At 44.8% G+C, this 25,229-nt stretch overlaps 1 protein-coding gene across 1 annotated transcript in view; it reads left to right on the top strand.

Annotated features, from left to right (window-relative positions):
- The window catches only part of LOC146178983 (uncharacterized), a 62,905-nt gene that overhangs the window by 14,597 nt on the left and 23,079 nt on the right, over positions 1 to 25,229 (top strand). Inside the window, exons 5-9 of the mRNA XM_084578685.1 lie at positions 3,298 to 3,350; positions 6,959 to 7,064; positions 13,812 to 13,864; positions 16,287 to 16,392; positions 18,788 to 18,834. Of these exons, the coding sequence (XP_084434811.1) occupies positions 3,298 to 3,350; positions 6,959 to 7,064; positions 13,812 to 13,864; positions 16,287 to 16,392; positions 18,788 to 18,834 (365 nt within the window). The remainder of the gene's footprint in view (positions 1 to 3,297; positions 3,351 to 6,958; positions 7,065 to 13,811; positions 13,865 to 16,286; positions 16,393 to 18,787; positions 18,835 to 25,229) is intronic.

Below are 25,229 nucleotides of genomic sequence, written 5' to 3'. Positions count from 1 at the left end.
AAATGGTTCTAATAATTAGGTCTGACTACAGTGCAGTCCACCTGCAACGATATTGAGAAAAAGTGAAAATCCTACCGTTATAACCGATTATTCTTATTTCTGGACCGGCGAGAATAAAACGAGAAAGGAAAAAAAGGCGCACCCACGTATTCTGCCATGCATGCAGGCTGGCCTACTTACTAGCGATGAGTAAATCGGGCGGAACAACGCTAATCATTGTAAAGAGCACCAAACATTTTATTACAGTGTACATCAATATCCATAAAATAACTCAAGTCGGAAATTTGCGCTCTCTTAAACAGCAGCTGGAGCTTGATAATCGCTGTGAGCATCGCTTTCAGTACCGTTACGAAGGCCGCAGTCCTTTTTGCATACAAGAAACTGATTAGCGAGTGGATAAACTGAGGGACATCCCCAGCCTTGATGATCGTTAAAATCGTAGATTGCAAATGCCCGTATTTTTCTACGAGGATTCCAACCTTGAAATCCTGTCAAATATCCTGATGTATCTGCCGTTTCATCTCGAGAGCTATTGCGCCATCCATCAATGTAGCCGCCGCCATCTTCCACGAATGCAGAATCGGCGGTGACAGTACGGCCGCGGCCGCAGTAGACGCACACTTTGCGCAGTTGCGATTGCGATGATGATTGTGCTCATTTCATTCCGTTTTTGCTGCATATGTCAAGTTTTTCACTTCCTTGCCTTTTTAATATTTCATCTTTGATTAAACATTAAGTCAAATCTTTGTGGGAAAGACCTACCGGGCAAGCTATCATATCCAATGTACTGCGGATAATGTATCGTTATACCTGGTTTATTTTCACTTAAGTGCAATGGGAAAAGTGATAAATCTCGGGAATTTGATCGTTATAAGCGATATATGGTTCAAGGAAAGGATCAAGCATGTTTTCTGAAACATTACTCTACTATCGATCATATTCATACCATCAATCAGGTGATAGAAAAATGCTCGGAATATAACCAGCCCTTATACATAGCATTCATTGAGTACGAAAAAGCGTTTGACTCAGTTGAAACCTCGATGGTGATTCAGGCATTGCGAAATCGGGGGATAGACGAGCCGTACGTGAAAGTGCTGGAAGATATATATAGTGGCTGCACAGCAACCATAGTTCTATGTAAAGAAAGTAACAAAATTCTCATAAAGAAAGGGGTTAGGCAAGGAGACACAATCTCCCCAGTACTATTCACTGCTTGCTTAGAGGAAGTATTCAGCGTCTTGGAATGGGAGCAGTTAGGGATAAGGGTAGATGGAGAATACCTCAGTAATCTGAGATTTGCTGATGACATTGCCTTGCTAAGCAACTCGGGGGATGAACTGCAAATAATGATTGATGACCTAGACAGGAAAAGTAGAAAGGTAGGCTTGAAAATCAATATGCAGAAGTCTAAGGTAATGTTCAACAGCTTAGGGAAGCAAGAGCAATATACAAGAGGTAGCGATGTACTGGAAGTAGTAGGCGAATATGTCTACTTAGGACAGGCAGTAAACGCAGATCCAGACCATGAAAAGGAAATAACAAGAAGAATAAGATTGGGATGGAGCGCATTTGGCAAGCACTCGCAGATTATGACTAGCAGCTTACCGGTATCGCTCAAGAGGAAAGTATACAACAGTTGCATCTTACCTGTACTCACCTATGGAGCTGAAAGGTGGAGGCTAACCAAGAGGGTTCTGCTTAAGTTGAGGACAACCCAGAGGGCTATGGAACGAAAAATGGTAATGGTAACATTGAGAGATAGGAAGTGTGCAGAGTGGGTCAGAGAAATAACTCAAGTTACCGACATTCCAATGGAAATTAAGAAGAAATGGGCATGGGCAGGACATGTAGTGTGAAGAGAGGATAACGGATGGTCGCTTAGGGTAACAAACTGGATTCCAAAGGAAGGAAAGCGTAACAGGGGGCGGCAGAAAGTTATGTGGGCGGATGAGGTTAAGAAGTTTGCAGGGGTCAAGTAGATGCAGCTAGAACAGAACCGGGTTAATTGGAGAAATATGGGAGCGGCCTTCACCCTGCAATGGGTACAGTCGATCAGGTTGATGGTTATGATGATGATGATAATGAAGCGATATATTGCTATATCTGGTATCGTTATAAGTGGACTGCACTCTAACAAGCATATATCAGCAAGTCAGGAGGTGCCGCTTCGCTCTAAAGTTTTGTCTGCTCCTCTAACGTCGCAACGTATGCTCTCGCATCAAGGTATTCTCGTTTGAGATTTACTCTTAGTTTCTGACAAAAGAACAACGGCAGTAGCTAGCTCAACAATCAGGAACATAACGGTGTCCCCTCCCTACTTTCGCAGCGCATGTACGCGGTGGAAGGAAACGTTGGACAAGTGCCTTTTTATATACGGGAGGGTTTGTTACTAAAAAAAGCTAACTTTCTTAACGTAAGAATAATATCCTGGTTGTATGCCTAATCTATACAGCATGAGCCCGTCGATTTGGGCCTCCTCGTCATCTCTAGACGAAGTCCAAACCAATTCCATAGGTCACTAAAGTCGCATATTATAGTGTAGGCATCTCAAAGAAAAGAGAATATGTAAATAAAATATTTTTGCTCAAAAAAAATAACTGTGTGACCACCATCCATAGCGTGCAAGCAGGAGTGCCGCCGACACCGCGAATAGCAAATTATATGGGGATATCTCTTTGCGGCATCAATAGTTGCCAGACCAAAAAGCTGATTTCGATACTATTAATATAACTTAATTTTAAAACTATCTACAGCACCGAATGAGTTCAAATTTTGAAGATTTATAATTTAACTTGTGAAGAATGAAACGCAATCAGTTTATGCTCAGTTGTTAGCTGTGATGACCCCTTTAAGCTTTATAACACAGAACGAAACTTCACAGGTCAATCCTTTTTTCCAACATAAATTAGTGGGCAACAATGTGGCCTTTTTGTTATACCGGCCGCTGCCACATTCACACACGGCTACTGCTCAAAACTGTAGCTTGCTGAGGCCAACAGGAGTTTGATAAGAACATGTAGCACCTTCCTGTGGCTGCTCTAAGAGCAGGGTAAATGCACGACTGCTGGAAGAAGAAAATAAAGGCTGTGGCTGGCAGTGTGATGTAAAGCCACCGCTGACTGTTTCGTTCTGGCCTAGATCCATGTAACCTGTCTCCTCCTTCGCTCCTGAAACTTTAGGCCTACAGACACTTCTAGCTTTGGTTACGAGATATTTATTGCGTGCATGGACTAATTAATTCCTTATCTTATTTGCACCACTCCTCATTCATGTGAACTCCCGCTTTTCCCTTAGATCCCCAGGCTGTGGAAATGCTGGAGGCTGCAATGTATGGGGAGCCGCGGCTGGTAAGGACCACAATTCAATCCTATATTGCTTTGTTACGGCATTGAATTTGAGATTCTCAACCCACGAATAGCGTTCAGAAGTTAAGGCGCTGCTTTTCGCGCAAGAACAACGGGAGCTTTTGGAGGCGGCAAAGTGGTGTTTCGCCTTTATTTAAATATCCACCCATTGCATCCGGATGGATTCTGCAAAGAAGCGGTAAGCATACTGATGCCGCAGCTAAATACTAACCCACCACAGCACGTCTACAGAAATGCTTGCTGCGGCTGTAGATATCGAGCCATGAAACAATAGGTGTGCCCAGAGAGACACAGTGGCAGCTCTTCAATCGCAAAGGCGATAATGCGTGCTTATCACACCGTATATGAAAGTTCCGACTCTTCTAATGCTTTTAGAATAAGTCTGAATTCTTGTGGTCCACCTACCTTTGAAGTGTGCATTTCCTGATGTCTGGAATAGGTGGTCAGGTGTTTGAGGTCCGCATTGTCCACTTCGCCCCTATGGCATTTGTTAACGACTACCTGATAAACTAACGGCCCTACATGCTAATATAGCTGAATTGGCACATAATTCACAAAACTATGCGAGCACTACTTCGTCACATGTTCGGTGGGCAGTAAACGTTTGGGGCACCAGTCTGTTTTTATGGATTTCATTAATATCAGGATTTTGGCACATTATGCAGCTACTGTCAGTCATGGATGTGGTTCCAACACTGCGTGCCACGTTCTGCCGTTCAACAATACCGTATTTATTGAACTGTAATGCGAAGGGTGATTTTGCATATTGCCAATAGAAATAAAAATAAAACCACATATGTAACTCGCGTTACATATGTGCTTGCAAAAAAGTGAGAAGGGTTCAAGCTGGTGAACCGAATATGGAGCGAAGACATAAGATGCGGGTGACCGAGTGTTCTTCTTCTTTGTAGTCTTTTTTTTCGTCGTCTTTGTCTTCTTCGTTTCCTTCTTCGTCGTCTTCTCATCCTCAGGAGTAGAGGGGGTCCACAGGCCACAGACCACGCGATGAGCAGTTAGACCTACCGTAGTGTTGCTTTCGCAATAAAATACCTTTGATAGACATATCTGGCCTTTGCAGTCTCATCAAAAAGGCTCATTCGTCATCGTCGTCAGAGGCCTAGCTCTCGGAAACCGAGCTTTGCTTGGGTGTGTGCCATCAATTTAGAGAACAGCAAGTCTTCTTTCTCACTCTCGTCCTCTTGGATGATGTTATTCGAAGCCTTTGTGGCTGGGCTCACATTTCAAAATCATCTCCCGCTGCTTCGGCCTCCAATATATAGTAGACGAGTTAACATCTAGCCTTTAAGCTGCCGCAGAATTTCCGATTTCTTCTGCTATCAGAACAGCTTTCTTTTGAAGCGAGCGGTGTACTGTGCACGGCATGTTGCCATCGTGCAAAATGCGATAACGATATAAGTAACCACAGTAATCCACTGCGAAAGGTGTGACAAGCGTGCTACAAAGGTGACAACATGATTCTGAGCCTAGGAACAAAAAGTGCAACATTTTATATTTGGATGGATTGGAATTTGGCAGATTTGGGTTCCCTGGTACCCACGTTGCTAATACAGTGAAAGCTCGTTAATTCGAACCTCAATAATTCGAATTTTCGGATAATTCGAACTACGCGCCGCCGCGTCTGGGCGGCTTGGCGCACATCACGCAGGAAAAAAAAAGTAAAAGAACACCTCCGCGATCGGTAGGCATAATTAGAGGCTGCGCACGTCCAAAACGGGGACAGAATAAGGAACCAGGTAAAACCATGGAATAGTGGGTAAAACTTAAATGGCGCCATGACCGGCGTGGCGGCCGGCGGCATTGAAGGGAGGGGACGCGGCCGCGGCAAGGTCAGTGCATGGCCGCGCGGCGGCGGCTGCCTGCTCTCTCTTCTGCGCAACCTCTGTAGCTCGCAACTAGATACTCGTTAATTCCAACCCTGTTAATTTGGAAATAGGGATAAGTACTGTCGGCGCGGTCCCAGCCAATGCCCATAAAAGGCTATGATTTTGGACGGACACTATGGATTAATTTTTTTTTTTCGATAGCCATCCATCCTTCCACTCATCAGTCATCAGTCGTCAATGGAAGCTCGCGAGTCAGCCGCGATCATGACGCCGGCTTTTAGCACCGTTCATTCCGATGATTGGAGTGGCAGTAGACGGCGCCGCCCGCCCAGGTCGCTCATAGCATGGTAAAGCAAACAAACTGAAAAGGAGGCTTGCACAACCGGACAAGCGTTGGCACTTTGCCAAGTTCGCTTTCCTCCTCCCTACCCGAGCTAAAGTCAAAGGATAAACACGCCGTTATCTCTGCGCAGCATCTTGGCGCACTGCCAAGAAATGCGTTGTGGACGGTGAAGGGCGCGAAACGGAGGGACACGCTAACGACTGACGCCTTTATTTTTTTTATTTTTTTTTCCAGATTCGTAGGCACAAATCAGGGCTGGGTGGGTTCATTATGCGAGCGAGTTCGTTACGCGACTAAATACGGTACATTTAACGTAGTACAAACGGTTTTGGTCAGTTTTTTCGAGGCCATTCGATAATTCGAACATCGCATAATTCGAACTTTTTTTCCGGTCCCGTGAAGTTCGAATTAACGAGCTTTTACTGTATAACATTGTAAAACCGCGGAAGCTGAGACTGAATGGTGACGGATTCAATATGGCTGCACATCCGCACCGCTTCATGCGAACCGAATAGCACTATTCGAACATAACGTGAGGGTAGACTTTGAGAGACAAAAAATCATGAAAGAAAAACTCGCGTTACATATGAGTAAATATGGTACTGCCGAAAGTTGGGCGAGTTGGTTAATGTTCGTGATGGAAAATAGCGCGAAAAAGTACACGAAGGACGGAAGGAAGAAACGGACAAGCGCTAAGGAGTTAGCGCTTGTCCATGTCTTCCTTCCGTCCTTCGTGTACTTTTTCGCGCTATTTTCCATCATGAAATATGGTACATAGATAAAGGAACATATAGAGCTGGGAATTCACCTGGGCTCTGTCTACAAGCATATGCCTATAATGATGAGGAAAGCCCTTTTATGTCATTTTAAGTGTATGAAAAAAAACAAAAAACATTTGAGCTGTTCATTTCACCTACATCAGGCATTTCATTACGCTGAGATAAAAAAAGTGTGGTTTTAAAACAAATGCCTTCATCTAGAGGAATAGATATTATACCCCTTCCCTTTCAACTGCAGGTCGATTATCTTCTGGGGAGCAATCTATCTGCAGTTGTTTGTGTACTGACTGAGCATTGTTACACAAACAGTGTACTTGAAATACCTGCCAACTTCCTTTTACATTAGCCAGAACTCCATAGCAAGCGATGTCATTTTCTAACTGCTGCGGTTTTAACCTTTGCCTTAAATGACCAGATGGAGATTTCTATGAAAGTGTTTGTTCATATGTGGAACTCATGGAAAGTAGTGCAGAGAATTACCAATGATTAGGTTGATGTCGCTTCATTGGTAATTTAGGCCTCTTTGTCATGCTTTGATTGGAGAAATATGCATATATGCACGTTCCAAAGAATGATACGTAAGGCAATAATTCACCGACATACTTGCACACTTGACTGTTCCAGGCATCCCAAGATGCTCCTTCCTTCACTGCCGTCCCCCATGTAGGGCCAAGATGTGAAAACACCTGGGAGATGCCGTCATTCCAAGAAGGATGGGGAGGCAGTGACCGTGAGTACTTATTATGGTGATCCAGGACTGGCATGGCCCAGTGAGTTGTGATGTTAGCGGAGCCATTAAGATGGTATACAGTTGAATAGGAAGAAATTAAAAGGCTGTGGCGGCAACACCTAATTGTAGTAATGAAATAATGCGAATCTGACAGTTGTCACGAATAAATGACAGCAGGCTAGTTTGTTTGGTTTCTGGTGTATCGCATTCAGTACAAAAAAAAAAAAAATTAGCTTTGAAGAGCACGCGAGGTAGTGACAGGTAAATATAAGCAGAAACTGCATTGGGTGCTGCATTCATGCCATCTAGCCTTAGACCACTGAGCAATCATTTTTACAGCAGGAATAAAAGTTTGGAATTAGGCTGCAGCTCCAAATAGCACAGCGACATCGACAGGTTGAGCTGTCACCTAGGCCCTAGACCTTGTATATTAGGTTAAGGTAATGAGGCATCTTATGCTTTTCGGCATAAACTACGATATATGTATTTAGGAAACTACATAGCTTTTAGATATATAAATAAATCACTGAAAGATAGGAACATATGTTTTTTTTTATATATATTTCATGTTACTGGTAGTTACCATCCTGTTGATGTAAATATTTTGAGGGTTTAAGCACTTGAACATAATGATAGGGCAAAAGCTGTGTGTGTTGCAGTGATAGTCCATGCAACACCGCCTTTTCAATCCACAGTATTTTCTTCACATTAAGTTAGATTTTGGGAAAAGAAGGCACTGTATGTATATCCGTCGCAAGAAGGGGATGTAGCATCTACGGCCCTTCTCGCAGGATATTTGCAGTTTGTCATCAAATAAAGGTGCAGCCGGTGCAAAAAGAAGTGGATTGCTTTGGGATTGCTATCTCAGTTTGCATTTTATGCAGTGCGAGCGAGCAGCATACATCAAGACATTGCAAAGCAATGTAAACAAACACGCTGGGGGCGCAGTCGTAATCTGCGAATCGGCGCATTCCTGCAGGAGTTTAGGGTTCATACACTAAATACTAAATGGTGTATTCTTACCTTGAAGCATTCACAAGTCATTTGCTGGAGAAGCATAAGAAAAATACAAAGTGAGGTTCTGGATCGTGTGTCGCAGTTGCGCACACGGCTGTGGGGGACGCGAGATGGAAACGGCGGTGACTGAGTGGATATTGTTCGGTGTGGGCATGCAAAGAGCAATCAAATCGCGTTGGGTGTTGTGATCACGGGACTGAAGTGACGACGGCACATGGTTTCGTGTGTGCTGGCCGTGGCCGGAATATAGTTTTGAAAAATGGTTCTAATAGTTAGGTCTGACTACAGTGCAGTCCACCTGCAACAATACAGTAAAAGCTCGTTAATTAGACTCCCTTTAATTTGGAAAATCGGATAATTTGACTTTCGCGCCTGGTCCCCAGAATTATGTATAGGAGTCTATGGGACGAAACTCTCGTTAATTCGGACGGATTTGACCGTACAACGGATAATTCGGACAACTCGGGCATCGGCCAGCTACCGAGGCTTGGTTGGTTCACAGGGAGGGAAAGGCGCAGTATCTGTCACACTTGTTTCTGTGGACACCTGAACCGCGCCGTAAGGGAAGGGAGGAAGGTGGGAGTGAAGGTCGATAGGGAGAAAGAGGAGCCGTAGTGGAGGGCTACAGAGTAATTTCGACCACCTGGGGATCTTTAACGTGCGCTGACAAAGCACAGCACACGGACGCCTCTTCGTTTCGCCTCCATCGAAACGCAGCCGCCGAGGTCGGGTTCGAACCCAGGAATTCCGGACAGTGGTCGGGCGTCTTACCACTGCACCACCCCGGCGGGGCCCAGCTACCGAGGCTCGAAAATGAAAATAAGACGAACGCGGCGCAATAGCGATACCCAAAAGCAGCATCGCCATGGACATCAATTAATCAACTTGGCTCGACTTGTGGCTGGATGGGCGCTTTTTCTTGTTTTTTCACGAGTCTACATTACTGGCGGTGCCATTTTGTCGTTTTGCTGCTGTCGGTGCTGTTGTAATGAAGACTGCTCGCTTTAGTGCGGCTCATTGCTTCTCTGTTGTGCGCTGGTATCACCGTACTCGCCCCCGATGGCAACACTGGCGAAACGGCTGAAGAGCTACGAGGCCAAGGACTTGGCTACCAAAGTGGAAATATTGCGGGCCCTTAAGAACGGGCTCTCCCGACAAGAAGCAATGAAAAAATATGACGTTAAAAGGAGTACTTTAAGCACATATGTAAAAAATGAGCAGATTCTTCAGGCGTTGAAAGCGAGAAGTTCCAAGCGTCAATAGAGCGTCTGCGAACAGCAGCTCATCCGGAGTTGGAAGAAGCCTTGCTTCGGTGGGTGGTCAACTCGCGTGATGCAAACCTCTCATTGAGGGGACCCCTCATCATGGCGCAGGCCGAGAGGTTTGCACTGATGATGCATATCGATGGATTCAAAGCGTCAGAAAGGTGGTGTGCGCGCTTTAGAGACAGACATGGTCTCGTTTTCAAGACTGTGTGCGGCGAAAGAGGTGCCGTCAACGAAGATGTTGCCAACAACTGGAAGAACGCTCAGCTGCTGGAACATATCGCAGCATATGATCCAAATGACATTTTTAATGCTGATGAAACAGCACTTTTCTTTAAGGTATTGCCTGACAAGACTGTGACGATGAAAGGAGATCCCTGCATCGGAGGAAAAAGGAGTAAAGAACGAGTCACCGTTCTTTTAGCCGCAAACACGACAGGGACAGAGCGCTTGCCGCTTGTCGTCATTGGAAAGGCACAAAAGCCACGCCGGTGAAGTACCGGGCTAATAAAAAGGCCTGGATGACTTCAGAAATTTTTCGCGGCTGGATACAAAAGTTAGACCGACAGTTTTCCGCGAAGAAGGTGTTAATTGTCCTTGACAACTGTAATGCACATAACAGTGCCACCGGACTGAACAACATTGAAGTTGTTTTTTTGCCGCCCAACACTACATCGGCCCTCCAACCGATGGACCAAGGTATAATTCAGTATGTGAAGACTAAATACCGCAGGCGCGTGCTGGAACGCATGCTACTGTGCAATGAAGTCGGTAAGCAGTAGGATGTGGATCTTCTGAGTGCGGTCAACATTCTTGCCTACGTTTGGAAGAACACGCCTGCGCACATCATCGCTAACTGTTTTCGACACAGTGGCTTCATTTTGCCTGAGCCCTGCAATGACACAGTGGCAGAAGTGCCGCCAGACGACAATGCAGATGACTGCCCGGATTTCGGAGGTGTGCTGCCGGATGCAGTGACACTCGCCAATTACATCAGCATTGATGACGGCGTTGCTACAACCGGCTCTCTAACTGAGGAAGAAATTGTTCGGGACGTACTGCGCGGCGAAGATTCGGAGGAGGAAGAGGGGCTACGAGAGGAGCAGCCTCGGCCCCCTCACACTGTGAAGGAAGCAGCAGAGGCCCTCGTTGTGTTAGAGGAATTTTGTTGGGGCACTGCAGATGGCATGCGCGCTGCTGAGCACCTAGAAGGACTGAGGAAAATAGTATCCGCGCGGGTTTCTGCGGGAAAGCAGACAAGCATCCGTCATTACTTTAAGTAATAAAAGTATGTTGAGATAAAATCGTGCATGTTTTTTTTTTTGTTCTCTCGATAATTCGGACACTCAGTTAATTCGGACATATCTTACGGTTCCTAGAAGTCCGAATTAACGAGCTTTTACTGTATAGAGAAACAGTGAAAATTCAACCGTTATAATCGATTATTCTTATGTCTGGACCGGCGAGAAAAAACGAGAAATGAGAAAAAAGCGCACCCACGTATTCTGCCATGCATGCGGGCTTGCCTACTTACTAGCGATGAGTACATCGGGCTGAACAATGCTAATCATCATAAAGAGCACCAAACATTTTATTACAGTGTACATCAATAGCCATAAAATAACTCAAGCCGGAAATTCGCGCTCTCTTGAACAGCAGCAGCTGTAGCTTGACAATCGCTGTGAGCATCGCTTTCAGTAGCATTACGCAGGCAGCAGTCCTTTTTGCGTACACGAAATCGATTATCGAGTGGATAAACTGAAGGACATCCCCAGCCTTGATGATCTTTAAAATCGTAGATTGCGAATGTCCGTATCTTTCTACGAGGCTTCCAACCTTGAAATCCTGCTAAATATGCTGATGAATCTGCCGTTTCATCTCGAGAGCTATTGCGCCATCCGTCAATGTAGTCGCCGCCATCTTCCACGGATGCAGAATCGGCGGTGGCGATACGGCCGCAGCCGCAGTAGACGCTCACTTTGCGCAGTTGGGACTGCGGCGATGATTGTACTCATTTCCTTACGTTTTTGCAGCATATGTCAAGTTTTTCACGTCTTTGTCTTCTTAATATTTTGTTGTATTAAACATTCTCTCAAATATTTGTGGGAAAGACCTACCGGGCAAGCTATCGTATCCAATGTACCGCCGATAATGGATCGTTATACCTGATGTATTTTTACTTAAGTGCAATGGGAAAAGTGATAAATCTCAAGAATTTGATTGTTATAAGCGATATATGGTTCAAGCAAAGGATCAAGCAGGTTTTCGGAAACATTACTCTACTATCGATCATATCCATAACATCAAGCAGATGATAGAAAAATGCACGGAATATATCCAGCCCTTATACATAGCATTCATTGAATATGAAAAAGCATTTGGGTCACTTGAAACCTCGGCGGTGATGCAGGCATTGCGAAATCAGTGGGTAGACGAGCCATACGTGAAAGTGCTGGAAGATACATATAGTGGCTGCACAGCAACCATAGTTCTTCATAAAGAAAGTAACAAAATTTCTATAAAGAAAGGTGTTAGGCAAGGAGACACAATCTCCCCAGTACTATTCACAGCTTGCTTAGAGAAAGTATTCAGAGACTTCGAATGGGAGCAATTAGGGATAAAGGTAGATGAAGATTACCTTTAATAATCTGCGATTCGCTGATGACATTGCCTTGCTAAGCAACTCGGGGGATGAACTGTAAATAATGATTGATGACCTAGACAAGAGAAGTAGAATGGTAGGCTGGAAAATAAATATGCAGAAGACTAAGGTAATGTTCAACAGCCTCGGGAAGGAACAGCAGTTTACAATAGGTAGCGAAGAACTGGAAGCAGTAGGCGAATATGTCTACTTGGGACAGGTAGTAATCGCAGATCTGGACCATGAAAAGGAAATAACAAGAAGAATAAAATTGGGATGGAGCGCATTTGGCAAGCACTTACAGGTTATGACTAGCACCTTACCGGTATCGCTCAAGAGGAAAGTATACAGCAGTTGCATCTTTCCTGTACTCACCTATGGGGCTGAAACGGGGAGGCTAACCAAGAGGGTTCTACTTAAGTTGAGGACAACCCAGAGGGCTATGGAACGAAAAATGGTAGGGGTAACATTAATAGATAGGAAGCGTGCGGAGTGGGTCAGAGATATATCTCTAGTTACTGACATTCTAATGGAAATTAAGAAGAAGAAATGGGTGTGGGCAGGACATGTAGTGCAAAGAGAGGATAACGGATGGTCGCTCAGGGTAACAAACGATTCCAAAGGAAGGAAAGTGTAGCAGGGGGCGGCAGAAAGTTAGGTGGGCAGATGAGGTTAAGAAGCTTGCAGGGGCCAAGTAGATGCAGCTAGCACAGAAATGGGTTAATTGGAGAAATATTGTAGAGGTCTTCGCCATGCAGTGGGTATAGTCATGCTGATGATTGTGATGATGATGAAGCGATATATCGCTATATCTGGTATCGTTATAAGTGGACTGCACCGTAACAAGCGTATATCAGCAAGTCAAGAGGTGCAGCTTCGCTCTAAAGTTTTGTCTGCTCCTCTAACGTCGCAACGTATGCTCTCGCATCAAAGTATTCTTGTTTGAGATTTACTCTTTGCTTCTACCAAAAGAGCAATGGCAGTAGCTAGCTCAACAATCAGGAACATAACGTTATCTCCTCCCTATTTTCGCAGCGCATGTACACGGCGGAAGGAAACGGACAAATGCCTTTTTATATGCGGGAGGGTTTGTTACTAAAACAAGCTAACTTTCATAACGTAAGAATAATACCCTGGTTGTATGCCTAAACTATACAGCATGAGCCCGTCGATTTGGGCCTCCTCAGCATCTCTAGATTATATGGGGATATCTCGTTGCAACATCAGTAGTTGCCAGACGAGAAAGCTGATTTTGATACTGTTAATATAACTTTATTTTAAAACTATCTACAGCTCCAAATGAGCTCAAATTTCGAGGATTTATAATTTAACTTGTGAAGAGTGAAACGCAATCAGTTTATGCTCAGTTAGCTGATGACCCCTTTAAGCTTTATAACACAGAACGAAACTTCAGAGGTCGAACTTTTTTTCCAACATAAATTAATGGGCAACAATGTGGCCTTTTTGTTATACCGGCCGCTGCTACATACACACACGGCTACTGCTCAAAACTGTAGCTTGCTGAGGCCAACAGGAGTTTGATAAGAACATGTAGCACCTTCCTGTGGCTGCTCTAAGAGCAGGGTGAACGCACGACTGCTGGAAGAAGAAAATAAAGCAGCGGCTGGCAGTGCCATGTGAAGCCACGGCTGACTATTTCGTTCTGGCCTAGATCCATGTAACCTGTCTCCTCCTTCGCTCCTGAAACTTTAGGCCTACAGACACTTCTAGCTTTGGTTACGAGATATTTATTGCGTGCATGGACTAATTCCTTATCTTATTTGCACCACTCCTCATTCATGTGCACTCGCGCTTTTCCCTTAGATCCCCAGGCTGTGGACAAGCTGGAGGCTGCAATGTATGGGGAGCTGCAGCTGGTGAGGACCACAATTCAATCCTATATTGCTTTGTTACGGCATTGAATGTGAGATTCTCAACCCACGAATAGCTTTCAGAAGTTAAGGCGCTTTGTGCAAGTACAATGGGAGCTTTTGGAGGCGGCACGGTGGTGTTTCACCTTTATTTAAATATCCACCCATCGCATCCGGATGGATTCTGCACAGAAGCGGTAAGCATACTGATGCCGCAGCTAAATAACCCACCACAACACGTCTACAGAATTGCTTGCTGCGGCTTTAGATATCGAGCCATGAAACACAATAGGTGTGCCCAGAGAGACACAGTGGCAGCTCTTCACTCGCAAAGACGATAATGCGTTCCTATCACACTGTATATGAAAGTTCCGACTCTTCTAATGCTTTTAGAATAAGTCTGAATTCTTGTGGTCCACCTACATGTGTTATCTTTGAAGTGTGCATTTCCTGAAGTCTGGAATAGGTGGTCAGGTGTTTGAGGTGCGCATTGTCTACTTCGCCCCTATGGCATTTGTTAACGACTACCCGATAAACTAACAGCCCTACATGCTATTATAGCTGAATTGGCACATAATTCACAAAACTATGCGAGCACTACTTCGTCACATGTTCTGTGGACAGTAAACGTTTGGGGCACCAGTCTGTTTTTATGGATTTCATTAATATCAGGATTTTGGCACATCATGCAGCTACTGTCAGTCGTCGATATGGTTCCAACACTGTGTACCGCATTCCGCCGTTCAACAACAATACCGTATTTACTCAAATGTAATGCGAAGGGTGACTTTTGCATATTTCCAGTGGAAAAAAAAAAATAAAACCACATGTGTAATGCGAGCTAAGTGCTTGCAAAAAAGTGAAAAGGGTTCAACGCTGCTGAACCGAATATAGAGCGAAGGCATAAGAGTTGGGTGACCGAGCATTTTTCTTCGTCATCTTCTCATCCTTAGGAGCAGGGGGTCCACGGGCCACAGACCACGCAACGAGCAGTTAGACCTGCCGTAGTATTGCTTTCACAATAAAATACCTTTGATAGACGTTCTGGTGCCTCAGTCGCATCAAAAGCTCTCATTCGTCATCGTCGTCGGAGGCCAAGCTCTCGAAAACAGTCTTGCTTGGGTATGTGCCGTCAATTCAGAGGAGAACAGCAAGTCTTCCTTCTCACTCTCGTCTTCTCAGACGATGTTGTCGGAAGCCTTTGCGGCCGGGCTCACATTTAGTAATCACCTCCCGCTGCATCGGCCACCCACGTATATTAGATGAGTTAATATCTAGCCATCCAGCTGCCGCAGAGTTTCCGATTTCTTCTTCTATCAGAACAGTTTTTTTTTGAAGCGAGTGTCTTACAGTGCACGGCATGTTGCCATCATGCAAAATGCGATAACAATTTAAGTAACCGCAGTAATCCACTGCTAAAGGTGCGACAAGTGCGTTACTTAGATGACAACATGATTCTGAGGCTACAAACAAAAAGTGCAACATTTTCACTTTCGGTGGATTGGAATTTGGCAGATTTGGCTTCCCTGGTACCGATGTTGCCAACATACCTTCGTAAAACTGCAGAAGCCAAGACTGAATTGTGACGGATTCAATATGGCTGCACTTCCGCACCACTTCAGGCCAACTGAATCGCACTATTCGATTATAACGTGAGAGTAGACTTTGAGAGCCAAAAGTCATGAAAAAATAGCTCTCGTTACATTTGAGTAAATACGGTACCTAGATAACGGGACATATATAGCTGAGAACCCACTTGCGCTATTCTGTCTACACGCATATGCCTATAATGATGAGGCATATCATTATAGGCATATCATTATCATATCAATGAGGCATATCATTATCATGAGGCAAAAAAAAAAAAAAGAACCTTTCAGCGGTTCATTTCACCTACATCAGGCATTGCGTTACGCTGAATTAAAACAAGTGTGCTTTTAAAACAAATGCCTCCATCTAGAGAAATAGATATTATATCCCCTACTCTTTTGACTAGGTCTATTATCCACAAGTCCTCTGTATGCCCGATGTAGTCTTCTGTGAAGTGGTCTGTCTGCAGTTGTTTGTGTACTTACTGAGCATCGTTACACAAACAGTGCACTTGAAATACCTGCCAACCTCCTTTTACATTAGCCAACATCCATAGCAAGCGATGTCATTTTCTAACTGCTGCGGTTTAAACTTCTAGCTGAAATGACCTGATGGAGATTTCTGGAAGTTTTTGTTCATATGAGAAACTCTTGAAAAGTAGTGCAGATAATTACCAATGATTAGGTTGATGTCACTTCAGCGGTAGGTTGATGTCGCTTCAGCGGTAATTTAGGCCTCTGTCATACTTTGATTGGAGAAATATGCATATATGCACGTTCCAAGGAACGAAACATAAGGCAGTAATTCACCGACGTACCTGCACACTTGACTGTTCCAGGCATCCCAAGATTCTCCTTCCTTCACTACCGTCCCGCTCACAGTTCCGGGATGGGAAAACACTTGGGAGGTGCCGTCATTCCAAGAAGGACGGGGAGGCAATGACCGTGAGTACTCATTATGGTGACACAGGACTGGCATGGCCCAGTGAGTTGTGATGTTAGTGGAACCATTAAGATGGTATACAGTTAATAGGAAAAAGTTATGAGGCTATGGCTGCAACATTGAAATGTAGTGATGAAATAATGTGAATCGAACAGTTACCCATAGTCAGCGACAGCAGGCTAGTTCGTTTGTTTTCTTGTGTGTACCGCATTCAGTACAAAAAAATTAGCTTTGGAAAGTATGCGAGGTAGTGACTGGTAAATACAGTTAAATCTCTTTACAAGAGGCACACGGTTATAAGAGACATTTGAAAATGGCTTGGTTGGTTTTCTTATGTTTGCCATGTTAACAACGTTGCATACAAGATACATGGTTACATGAGACATTCGGTTATTTAGGACAACTTTTTCTGATCCCTAGAGTTAATTTTTCACTGCTTAGAAGAGACCCAACTCTGGCATGTTTATGTGATGTAGCTGAAATGTACAAGCTCGTACATGCTGCACTTCAATTCCCTTAGCTAAATGCTTTTCCATATCCACATCTTTTATGTTGCAATATACTGAGAAGGAGTGCTCTGTTGTTTCAGCCACTGGCATTGCATTACTGTCACCTACCAAGCAAGCCAAAATGCATGAGTGACATTCAGCATTTTTAACTCCTCGCTGTTAAAATTTGAACGCAAGATAAAAGCTGAGAATCCTGATGTCTTTCTCTTTGTGTACAATGCTTCTTGCACCACCAATGTTATTGTGCTCAGTCACCATTTATTTTTTTTTCTTCCAAACTCCACACCCTACCTGCAACCAATAGACCAAGGGATCATGCACTCTGTCAAGTTGCTGTACAAAACAAGCTTGGCAGAATGCCTTTTGCTAGAGAGACAGTAAGGCTACAATAGTGTTTGATGCGAAGTTTGCTGTTCAGGTGATTTCAGGTGTTTGGAATGGCTCAAGAAGTGAAGCTGCGAAAAACTGTTTCAGATAAGCAGGCTTTGAATGTGGTGACATGATGCAAGAGGGCCCATATAGGGATACTGTGAAAAGCTTCCTTGAAGATGAAGCTTGGACGAGCATCCAAGAGTCTGATGAGGTGCCAGAATCTCTTGAGGAATTCGTATCTACAGACGTGGATCTTACGTGCTCTCGAAGAGCTTACAGACTTTGCAATTCTTCTGCAAGTAAATGGCACATGTGCCATAGAGGATGAGTACGAGGACATTTCAGAGGAAAAGTGTCAGCATCTGAGGGTGACGAGCATGTAAGAGTGCTTCAAAGGTATCAGAGCAACAGGATGGGTTGCAAAATGAAGTGCTTTACCTCCAGAATTCGGGAAGGAATGCACTCTGCACTCACAAAAAGACATACTAGTATGAAGGACTTCTTTCAGTTTTCCTGACTAATTTCCTGTTAATGCATGTGAATGCATTTATGTGCTGATGTGCAGTAAATTGATCAACACATATCGTTTAGAATTTTTGGTTACAAGAGATCTTTTTCGGGTCCCTTGAGTGTCTCTTGTAATGAGGTTTTACAAACTGTATTGGGCGCTGCATCCGTGCTATCTAGCCTTAGACCACTGGGCAATGATTTTTAAGAGCAGGAATAAAAGTTGGGAATTAGGCTGCAACTCCAAATAGGATTGCGACATTGATAGGTTGAGTTGTCACCAAAGCCCTAGACCTACTGTATTAGGTTAAGTTAATAAGGCATCTAATGCTTTTCGGCATAAACTGCGATACATGTATTTGGGAAACTACATGGCTTTCAGACATATAAATAAATCACTGAAAGATGTGAACATATGTCCTTTTTTTTTTTTTTTTTTACATGGTACCGGCAGTTACCATCCTGTTGATGTAAATATTTTAGGGGTTTAAGCACTTGAACATAATGATAGAGCAAAAGCTGTGAGTGTTGCAGTGATAGTTCTTGCAACACTGCCTTTTAAATCCGCTGTGTTTCTTCATTTTATTTGAGTTAGGTTTTGGTAAAAGAAGGCCCTATATACGTTTGGGCGGAAACCAGGGAATTGACACCTAGATCTGATCGGGTCAAGGTCATGCTTTTATATTTTTCTTGTAAATTGGTTTAAAAGAAAGGAAAAGCACAGTATCTGTTAGGCATCATCGCGAGTAACTGAACCGTGCCGTGATTGAAGGAAGAAAGGTGGAAGTTCGGAAATATTTTTATTTCTAGTGCATTGCAACACGCGGTAGCAGCCATGTAAACTAGAAGCACTTATGCAAATTCTCTGAGCTTTGCGTGTGTGTGAATACCTGCTTATTCAGGTGTAAAGTAGTTGGCGCCATATACCTAGAAAGATTTAGTATTTCTGCGTTGGTCTACACGTGTCGTATTCCCATGTCTTATTTCTTCTCCTGCTCCTTTATTTCAGGCTCACTTTCGGAGAAGGATGACAACATAGTTCTGGATCACACTTTGGTGAGGATCACAATCCTCTCTTGTCACTTTGCTATTGCATTCCATTGTATACGTGCTCTTGAATGGCAGTGTAATGGGTAAATGTCAGTTATTTTTACTCATGAGGAAACAAGCAGTGAGGAACACTATACGCTCGTTAATATCAATCCACTATTGAACATCTGGCACTCTAAAGTTCCTCAAACTTTAGTGCACTTTCACTTCTGTGTTGACATTCTGGAGTTCCTCCGCCTTGAATCAATTCCAGCTACTTTACTTGAGCCTCCTTAAACCGTAGTCACTGCGCCTGCGCAGAATGCACATGCAGAACTTGTAGGTAAACAGTGTGGTGGTATGAGGAACTTCGCATTTCTCGGCGTCATCCTGTGCACAACACCACTAATACGATGGTATTAAAAGTCATTTGGCATGGATGATGGTAGGAAGAGAAAAGCTGCTACAAATCGGGTCTTTTGTAGATTTTGTTGGATACTATATACAGTAAAAGCTCGTTAATTCGGACTTCTAGGGACCGTAAGTTATGTCCGAATTATCGAAAGAACAAAAAAAAAACATGCACGATTTTATCTCAACATACTTTTATTACTTAAAGTAATCACGGATGCTTGTCTGCTTTCCCACAGAAACCCGCGCGGATACTATTTTCCTCAGTCCTTCTAGGTGCTCAGCAGCGCGCATGCCATCTGCAGTGCCCCAACAAAATTCCTCTAACACAACGAGGGCCTCTGCTGCTTTCTTCACAGTGTGAGGGGGCCGAGGCTGCTCCTCTCGTAGCCCCTCTTCCTCCTTCGAATCTTCGCCGCGCAGTACGTCCCGAACAATTTCTTCCTCAGTTAGAGAGCCGGTTGTAGCAACGCCGTCATCAATTCTGATGTAATCGCTGAGTGTCACCGCATCCGGCAGCACACCTCCGAAATCCGGGCAGTCATCTGCATTGTCGTCTGGCGACACTTCTGCCACTGTGTCATTGCAGGGCTCAGGCAAAACGAAGCCACTGTGTCGAAAACAGTTAGCGATGATGTGCACAGGCGTGTTCTTCCAAACGTAGGCAAGAATGTTGACCGCGCTCAGAAGATCCACGTCGTACTGCTTACCGACTTCATTGCACAGTAGCATGCGTTCAGCACGCGCTTGCGGTATTTAGTCTTCACATACTGAATTATGCCTTGGTCCATCGGTTGGAGTGCCGATGTAGTGTTGGGCGGCAAAAAAACAACTTCAATGTTGTTGAGTCCGGTGGCACTGTTATGTGCACTACAGTTGTCAAGGACAATTAACACCTTGCGGTTCTTCGTGGAAAACTGTCGGTCTAACCTTTGTATCCAGGCGCGAAAAATTTCCGATGTCATCCAGGCCTTTTTATTAGCCCGGTACTCCACCGGAAGAGCAGGCACGTTCTTAAAGCACCGTGGCTTTTGTGCCTTTCCAATGACGACAAGCGGCAAGCGCTCTGTCCCTGTCGTGTTCGCGGCTAAAAGAACGGTGACTCGTTCTTTACTCCTTTTTCCTCCGATGCAGAAATCTCCTTTCATTGTCACAGTCTAGTCAGGCAATGCCTTAAAGAAAAGTGCTGTTTCATCAGCATTAAAAATGTCATTTGGATCATATGCTGCGTTATGTTCCAGCAGCTGAGCGTTCTTCCAGTTGTGGGCAACATCTTCGTTGACGGCACCTCTTTCGCCGCACACAGTCTTGAAAACGAGACCATATCTGTCTCTAAAGCGCGCACACCACCCTTCTGACGCTTTGAATCCATCGATATGCATCATCAGTGCAAACCTCTCTGCATGCGCCATGATGAGGGGTCCGCTCAATGGGAGGTCTGCATCACGCGAGTTGACCACCCACCGAAGCAAGGCTTCTTCCAACTCCGGATGAGCTGCTGTTCGCAGACGCTTTCTTGGCGCTTGGAACTTCTCGCTTTCGAACGCCTGAAGAATCTGGTCTTCATTTTTTACATATGTGCTTAAAGTACTCCTTTTAACGTCATATTTTTTCATTGCTTCTTGTCGGGAGAGCCCGTTCTTAAGGGCCCGCAATATTTCCACTTTGGTAGCCAAGTCCTTGGCCTCGTAGCTCTTCAGCCGTTTCGCCAGTGTTGCTATCGGGGGCGAGTGCGGTGATACTAGCGTACAACAGAGAAGCAATGAGCCGCACTAAAGCGAGCAGTCTTCAATACAACAGCGTAGCGCACCGACAGCAGCAAAACGACAAAATGGCACCGCCAGTAACGTCGACTTGTCAAAAAACAAAAAAAAGCGCCCATCCAGCCACAAGTCGAGCCAAGTTGATTAATTGATGTCCATGGCGATGCTGCTTTTGGGTATCGCTGTTGCGCCGCGTTCGTCTTATTTTCATTTTCGAGTCTCGGTAGCTGCCCGAAGTTGTCCGAATTATCCGTTGTGCGGTCAAATTCGTCCGAATTAACGAGAGTTTCGTCCCATAGATTCCTATACATAATTCTGGGGACCAGGCGCGAAGGTCGAATTATCCGATTTTCCAAATTAACGGGAGTCGAATTAACGAGCTTTTGCTGTATAGGGTACGATGACAGATCATACCTTTTTCTTTGCGTGTGTTTTTTTGTTTCTTCTTACCGTCACCAATTTTGAATCCTATTTAGCAATTGAAGTGAAAAGGATTTCAGTATATTCTCTTCCTTTAGCCAACCTATTTTGTCATTCAAGAAGTGTGCAATTCTTTGCCCACAAATTTTTTATGATTTGTGCGATGCAAGAGGCAAATCTTGAAAGGTTAGGAAGAAATTTAAGGACTGCTTTATCTGTTTATCTCATGGCTGCAAGGAAATCATGGTAGACACAATGTAATGATCCAGATCAATGCACCTAAAGAACATCACGTGTGCGGGAAAAGTGAACACTGAACTTGACGCCTTCTAGTAGCATCATTTTATGTTGTATGTGACGGAGAAGCTCTCTATGGTGTGTGATGGGGAAGTTTGCCTACTGCATACCACTGGCATATGGCATTCAGTACGTAAGACACACATAGATGACTAAACAAGACGATAGCTATACTTGTACAGAGTGGAAGACTGCAAAAAAGATGAGACAGCACGGGCTCTGTTTGTCTTTCGCGCTGTAAAAGTATGGCTAATTTTGATTCATGCCAAATCGCCCAATTTTCCGTCCTGCTTCCGGAGTTTAACAGAAGCTTGGGGGAACATGACAGCTAATGCGAACCTATAATTCCCTTTGGCAAGCTGGCAGCACATTTCCATAGGTCGGACAACTGTAGGCCTTTGTTCTAAGCAACCACAGCATTAGCCCATCCAAAAAAAGTTTGCGGGGGCACTCAAGCTCCATCCTTAAGATTATAATTCTACTGCACTAAGCGCTCCAGTCTGTGGCTTCCCTTGATGATCCTGAATTGCATGAGTGCACGTCGACAGTGGTGTGACACTCCCATAAAAGCAATGGGGTGGAAAAATCGCTGGCTACACTAGCGGCTCCTGTATTTTCAGCGGTGAATACTCTGATCGCTAAAATGCATTTGTACCAACCCTAGAGTAGAACAAGGTATGTAATGCATTAAATTGCTATATTTTGCAATTACTACCTCTGAAAAAATTATTAGCAATGTGTACAACCGGTAAACACCTCATCTTTTATTGACAATTGAACCGCATTGACGATCTCTTCAGAACTGCGCAAGCCACATTTGCCACAACAGGACAATCCAATCCGTTATGGCAGTGGGCGCGTTGGGAGCACCTACACCGCTTGTGCCGCTGCTGCTCGTTTTTTCATACGTGTTGTGGTGTGCTGCTCTCACCCAGTGCTTCCGCATATTTTGTTGAGCACCCACATCTAGTGCGTATCGGTTCTTTTCTTGTAGCACCTCAGGCACGTCAGTAAAACTGTAGCACAATGCGCCATAGTGCACAGCGCGCCCGCAAAAGCGGTTGCGTGCTAGCCAGCAGCAATGCAAAATATTCGGCATGAATAGCATACTTTATTCAAACAAAACACGAGTCTCGACATTGCATGTACAAAAATGACACATTTGCACATGAGTATTATGACGGCAGTGGCTAAACTTGTCTACATTCACAACAAAGAAACTTCACCTGATGATACTGCAGCACGATAGCATTTTGACTGTACAGTAAAAGCTTGTTAATTCAAATTCCACGGGGCCGCCTGGCCAGTTCGAATTAACCAAAATTCGAACTAATGAAAGTGAGCAAAAATGAAGGCGTTTGATGCCCGGAGGGCACGAAAAACATTTATTTAGCAAAAAAGTCTGTTATCATCTTCTGCTTCTTCTCTCTGAGGGCTACCGTACTCACTCGGTCTTCTAGCATGCGAATGCGACGCAGGGAGTCTTCTTCCCCCTCTTCAAAGCTGAAGAAAAGACACGCGACATTCAGCGCTCCCATAACTTCTGCCGCGGATGGACGCACGGGCTCTTGCTCCTCGTTGTCGTCCTCGTCTTCTGCTTCTTCTGGGACAGACTGCTCCCCAACAATTTCAGCGACAATGTCCTCATCACTTAGGGCACCGCACACTGCTGCATCGCTGTCTACTCCAACGTAATCATCAAAACTGACGTCCTGCAGCACAGCACGCACAGCCGCAGGCAGAGGCTCCGGACTCCCATCGTCGCCACTTTCTTTCATACTTCCGGCAGCAAAGCCACAGTGGTGGAAGCAGTTTGCAATTGTGGATGGCGTGACCTGCTCCCATGCACCACCAACATGTGCATTGCTGTGAGCAATGTGATGGTGCTGGTCTTCTGGTTTCCAGTGCACAAAGTCATGCGCTCGATCATGTGGCGCCTATAGAAACATTTGATGTTTCTGATCGCCCCCTGATCCATCGGCTGCAAGGCCGCAGTCGTGTTGGCGGGCAAAAAGACGAGCCTTGTGGCTTTCAGCTCGGCGTCGACTTTGTGTGCCGAGCAGTTATCCACAATGAGGAGAACTTGACGCTTCCCTAGCTCCATCCTCCGATCGAATTTCAAGAGCCATTTTTTAAACAATTCGCCCATCATCCACGCCTTGCTGTTGGTGGAGTATTCCGTCGGCAGCGTCCTAATGTTCTTGAAACATCTAGGCTTATGTGCCTTGCCGACAACAAAAGAGGGACCTTCTCCGTCCCGGTCATATTAGCGGCGACCAGAACAGTAATCCGCTCTTTGCTTCGCTTGCCGCCAGCGCAGCTGTGCCCTTTAAATGTTACTGTTCTATCGGGCTGGAGCTTATAAAACAAAGCCGTCTCATCAGCATTGAATATATCATGTGCCGAGTAGCTTTCTAAGTACTGCTGCAGAGCACCGCTTCGCCACGTGGCACAAGTTTCTGCATCCACTTCTTTGGCTTCTCCAGACAACACCCGGAAGACAAGATTATGTCTGTCTCTAAAGCGGTGAAACCATCCTTCAGAGGCGACAAAATCTTCCACATTCAAGCGCAGGGCGAAATCGGCCGCCTTCGCCATGATAATTGGGCCGCTCAGTGGAATGTCAGCGCTTCTCATTTCTTTCACCCACGTGATCACAGCGGTCTCAATTTCCGGATACTTGGCTAACCGAAGCCTTTTTCTGTTGCTGGCGAAATCTTCGGCTTCATAGGCATCCTCGATGGCCTTCCTATTTCGGACGTACGTCGACAACGTGCTTGGTGGAATCCCGTGCTTTTTCGCGATTTCCACTTTGCTGGCTTTCCGTTCATCCACCTCGCGTAAAATAGCCACTTTCTCCTTCACCGTCTTGGCACAGTGTTTCCCACGCGAACACATCTCGCGGACACAAGCTCACAACAAGCGGCGTGCAAAACGAGGGCTCACGAAATGCAACACGAAACCGTGGTCGATAACACTAAAACGTCGTTCCTCGAAGGAGTCGCGGCAGGAAAGACTGTTTAGTACTTGTTCCAGCACCCTAGCGGCGTCCCGATGGTTGTGCCATCTATCGTTCTGCCGTGAAAGCTTCCAACGATGGTTTTTAACAGCGCCGCTTGGCGGCGCGCAGTTCGAATTATGGGTGGCGGCGCCAATTTTTGAGTGAATTAACGAGCTGTTACGCGCATAGACTTCTATGCACTGCGGACCGGACCACGATGACTATTTCGAATTATCCAAAATTTCGAATTAACGAGTTGTGAATTAACGAGCTTTCACTGTAATCGTGTTTTCAAATTCATTAAAGAAGCATACAAAAAAGCTCACCTAACGAAAGCACAATAAGACATGTTCCGTTGTAGCGGCTTCAGGTAGCAAATAGCTAACAGTTTCGCTATCGGTTGTAACGGCATCACTTTAGAAGAAGTTCAAAAAATGCCTCTGGTAAGAAGGAGCTGTAGGATTTGTACAATCCTTAGTAGCTGGTACTGTCGCACAGCTTCTTTGCACAATACCAGCTCTTCAAGTTGC

Source organism: Amblyomma maculatum, chromosome 9 (genome assembly GCF_055883805.1).
Source record: "Amblyomma maculatum isolate TAMU_Amacu chromosome 9, ASM5588380v1, whole genome shotgun sequence".
NCBI lineage: Eukaryota > Metazoa > Arthropoda > Arachnida > Ixodida > Ixodidae > Amblyomma > Amblyomma maculatum.
This window is presented reverse-complemented; position numbering and strand designations above follow the sequence as displayed.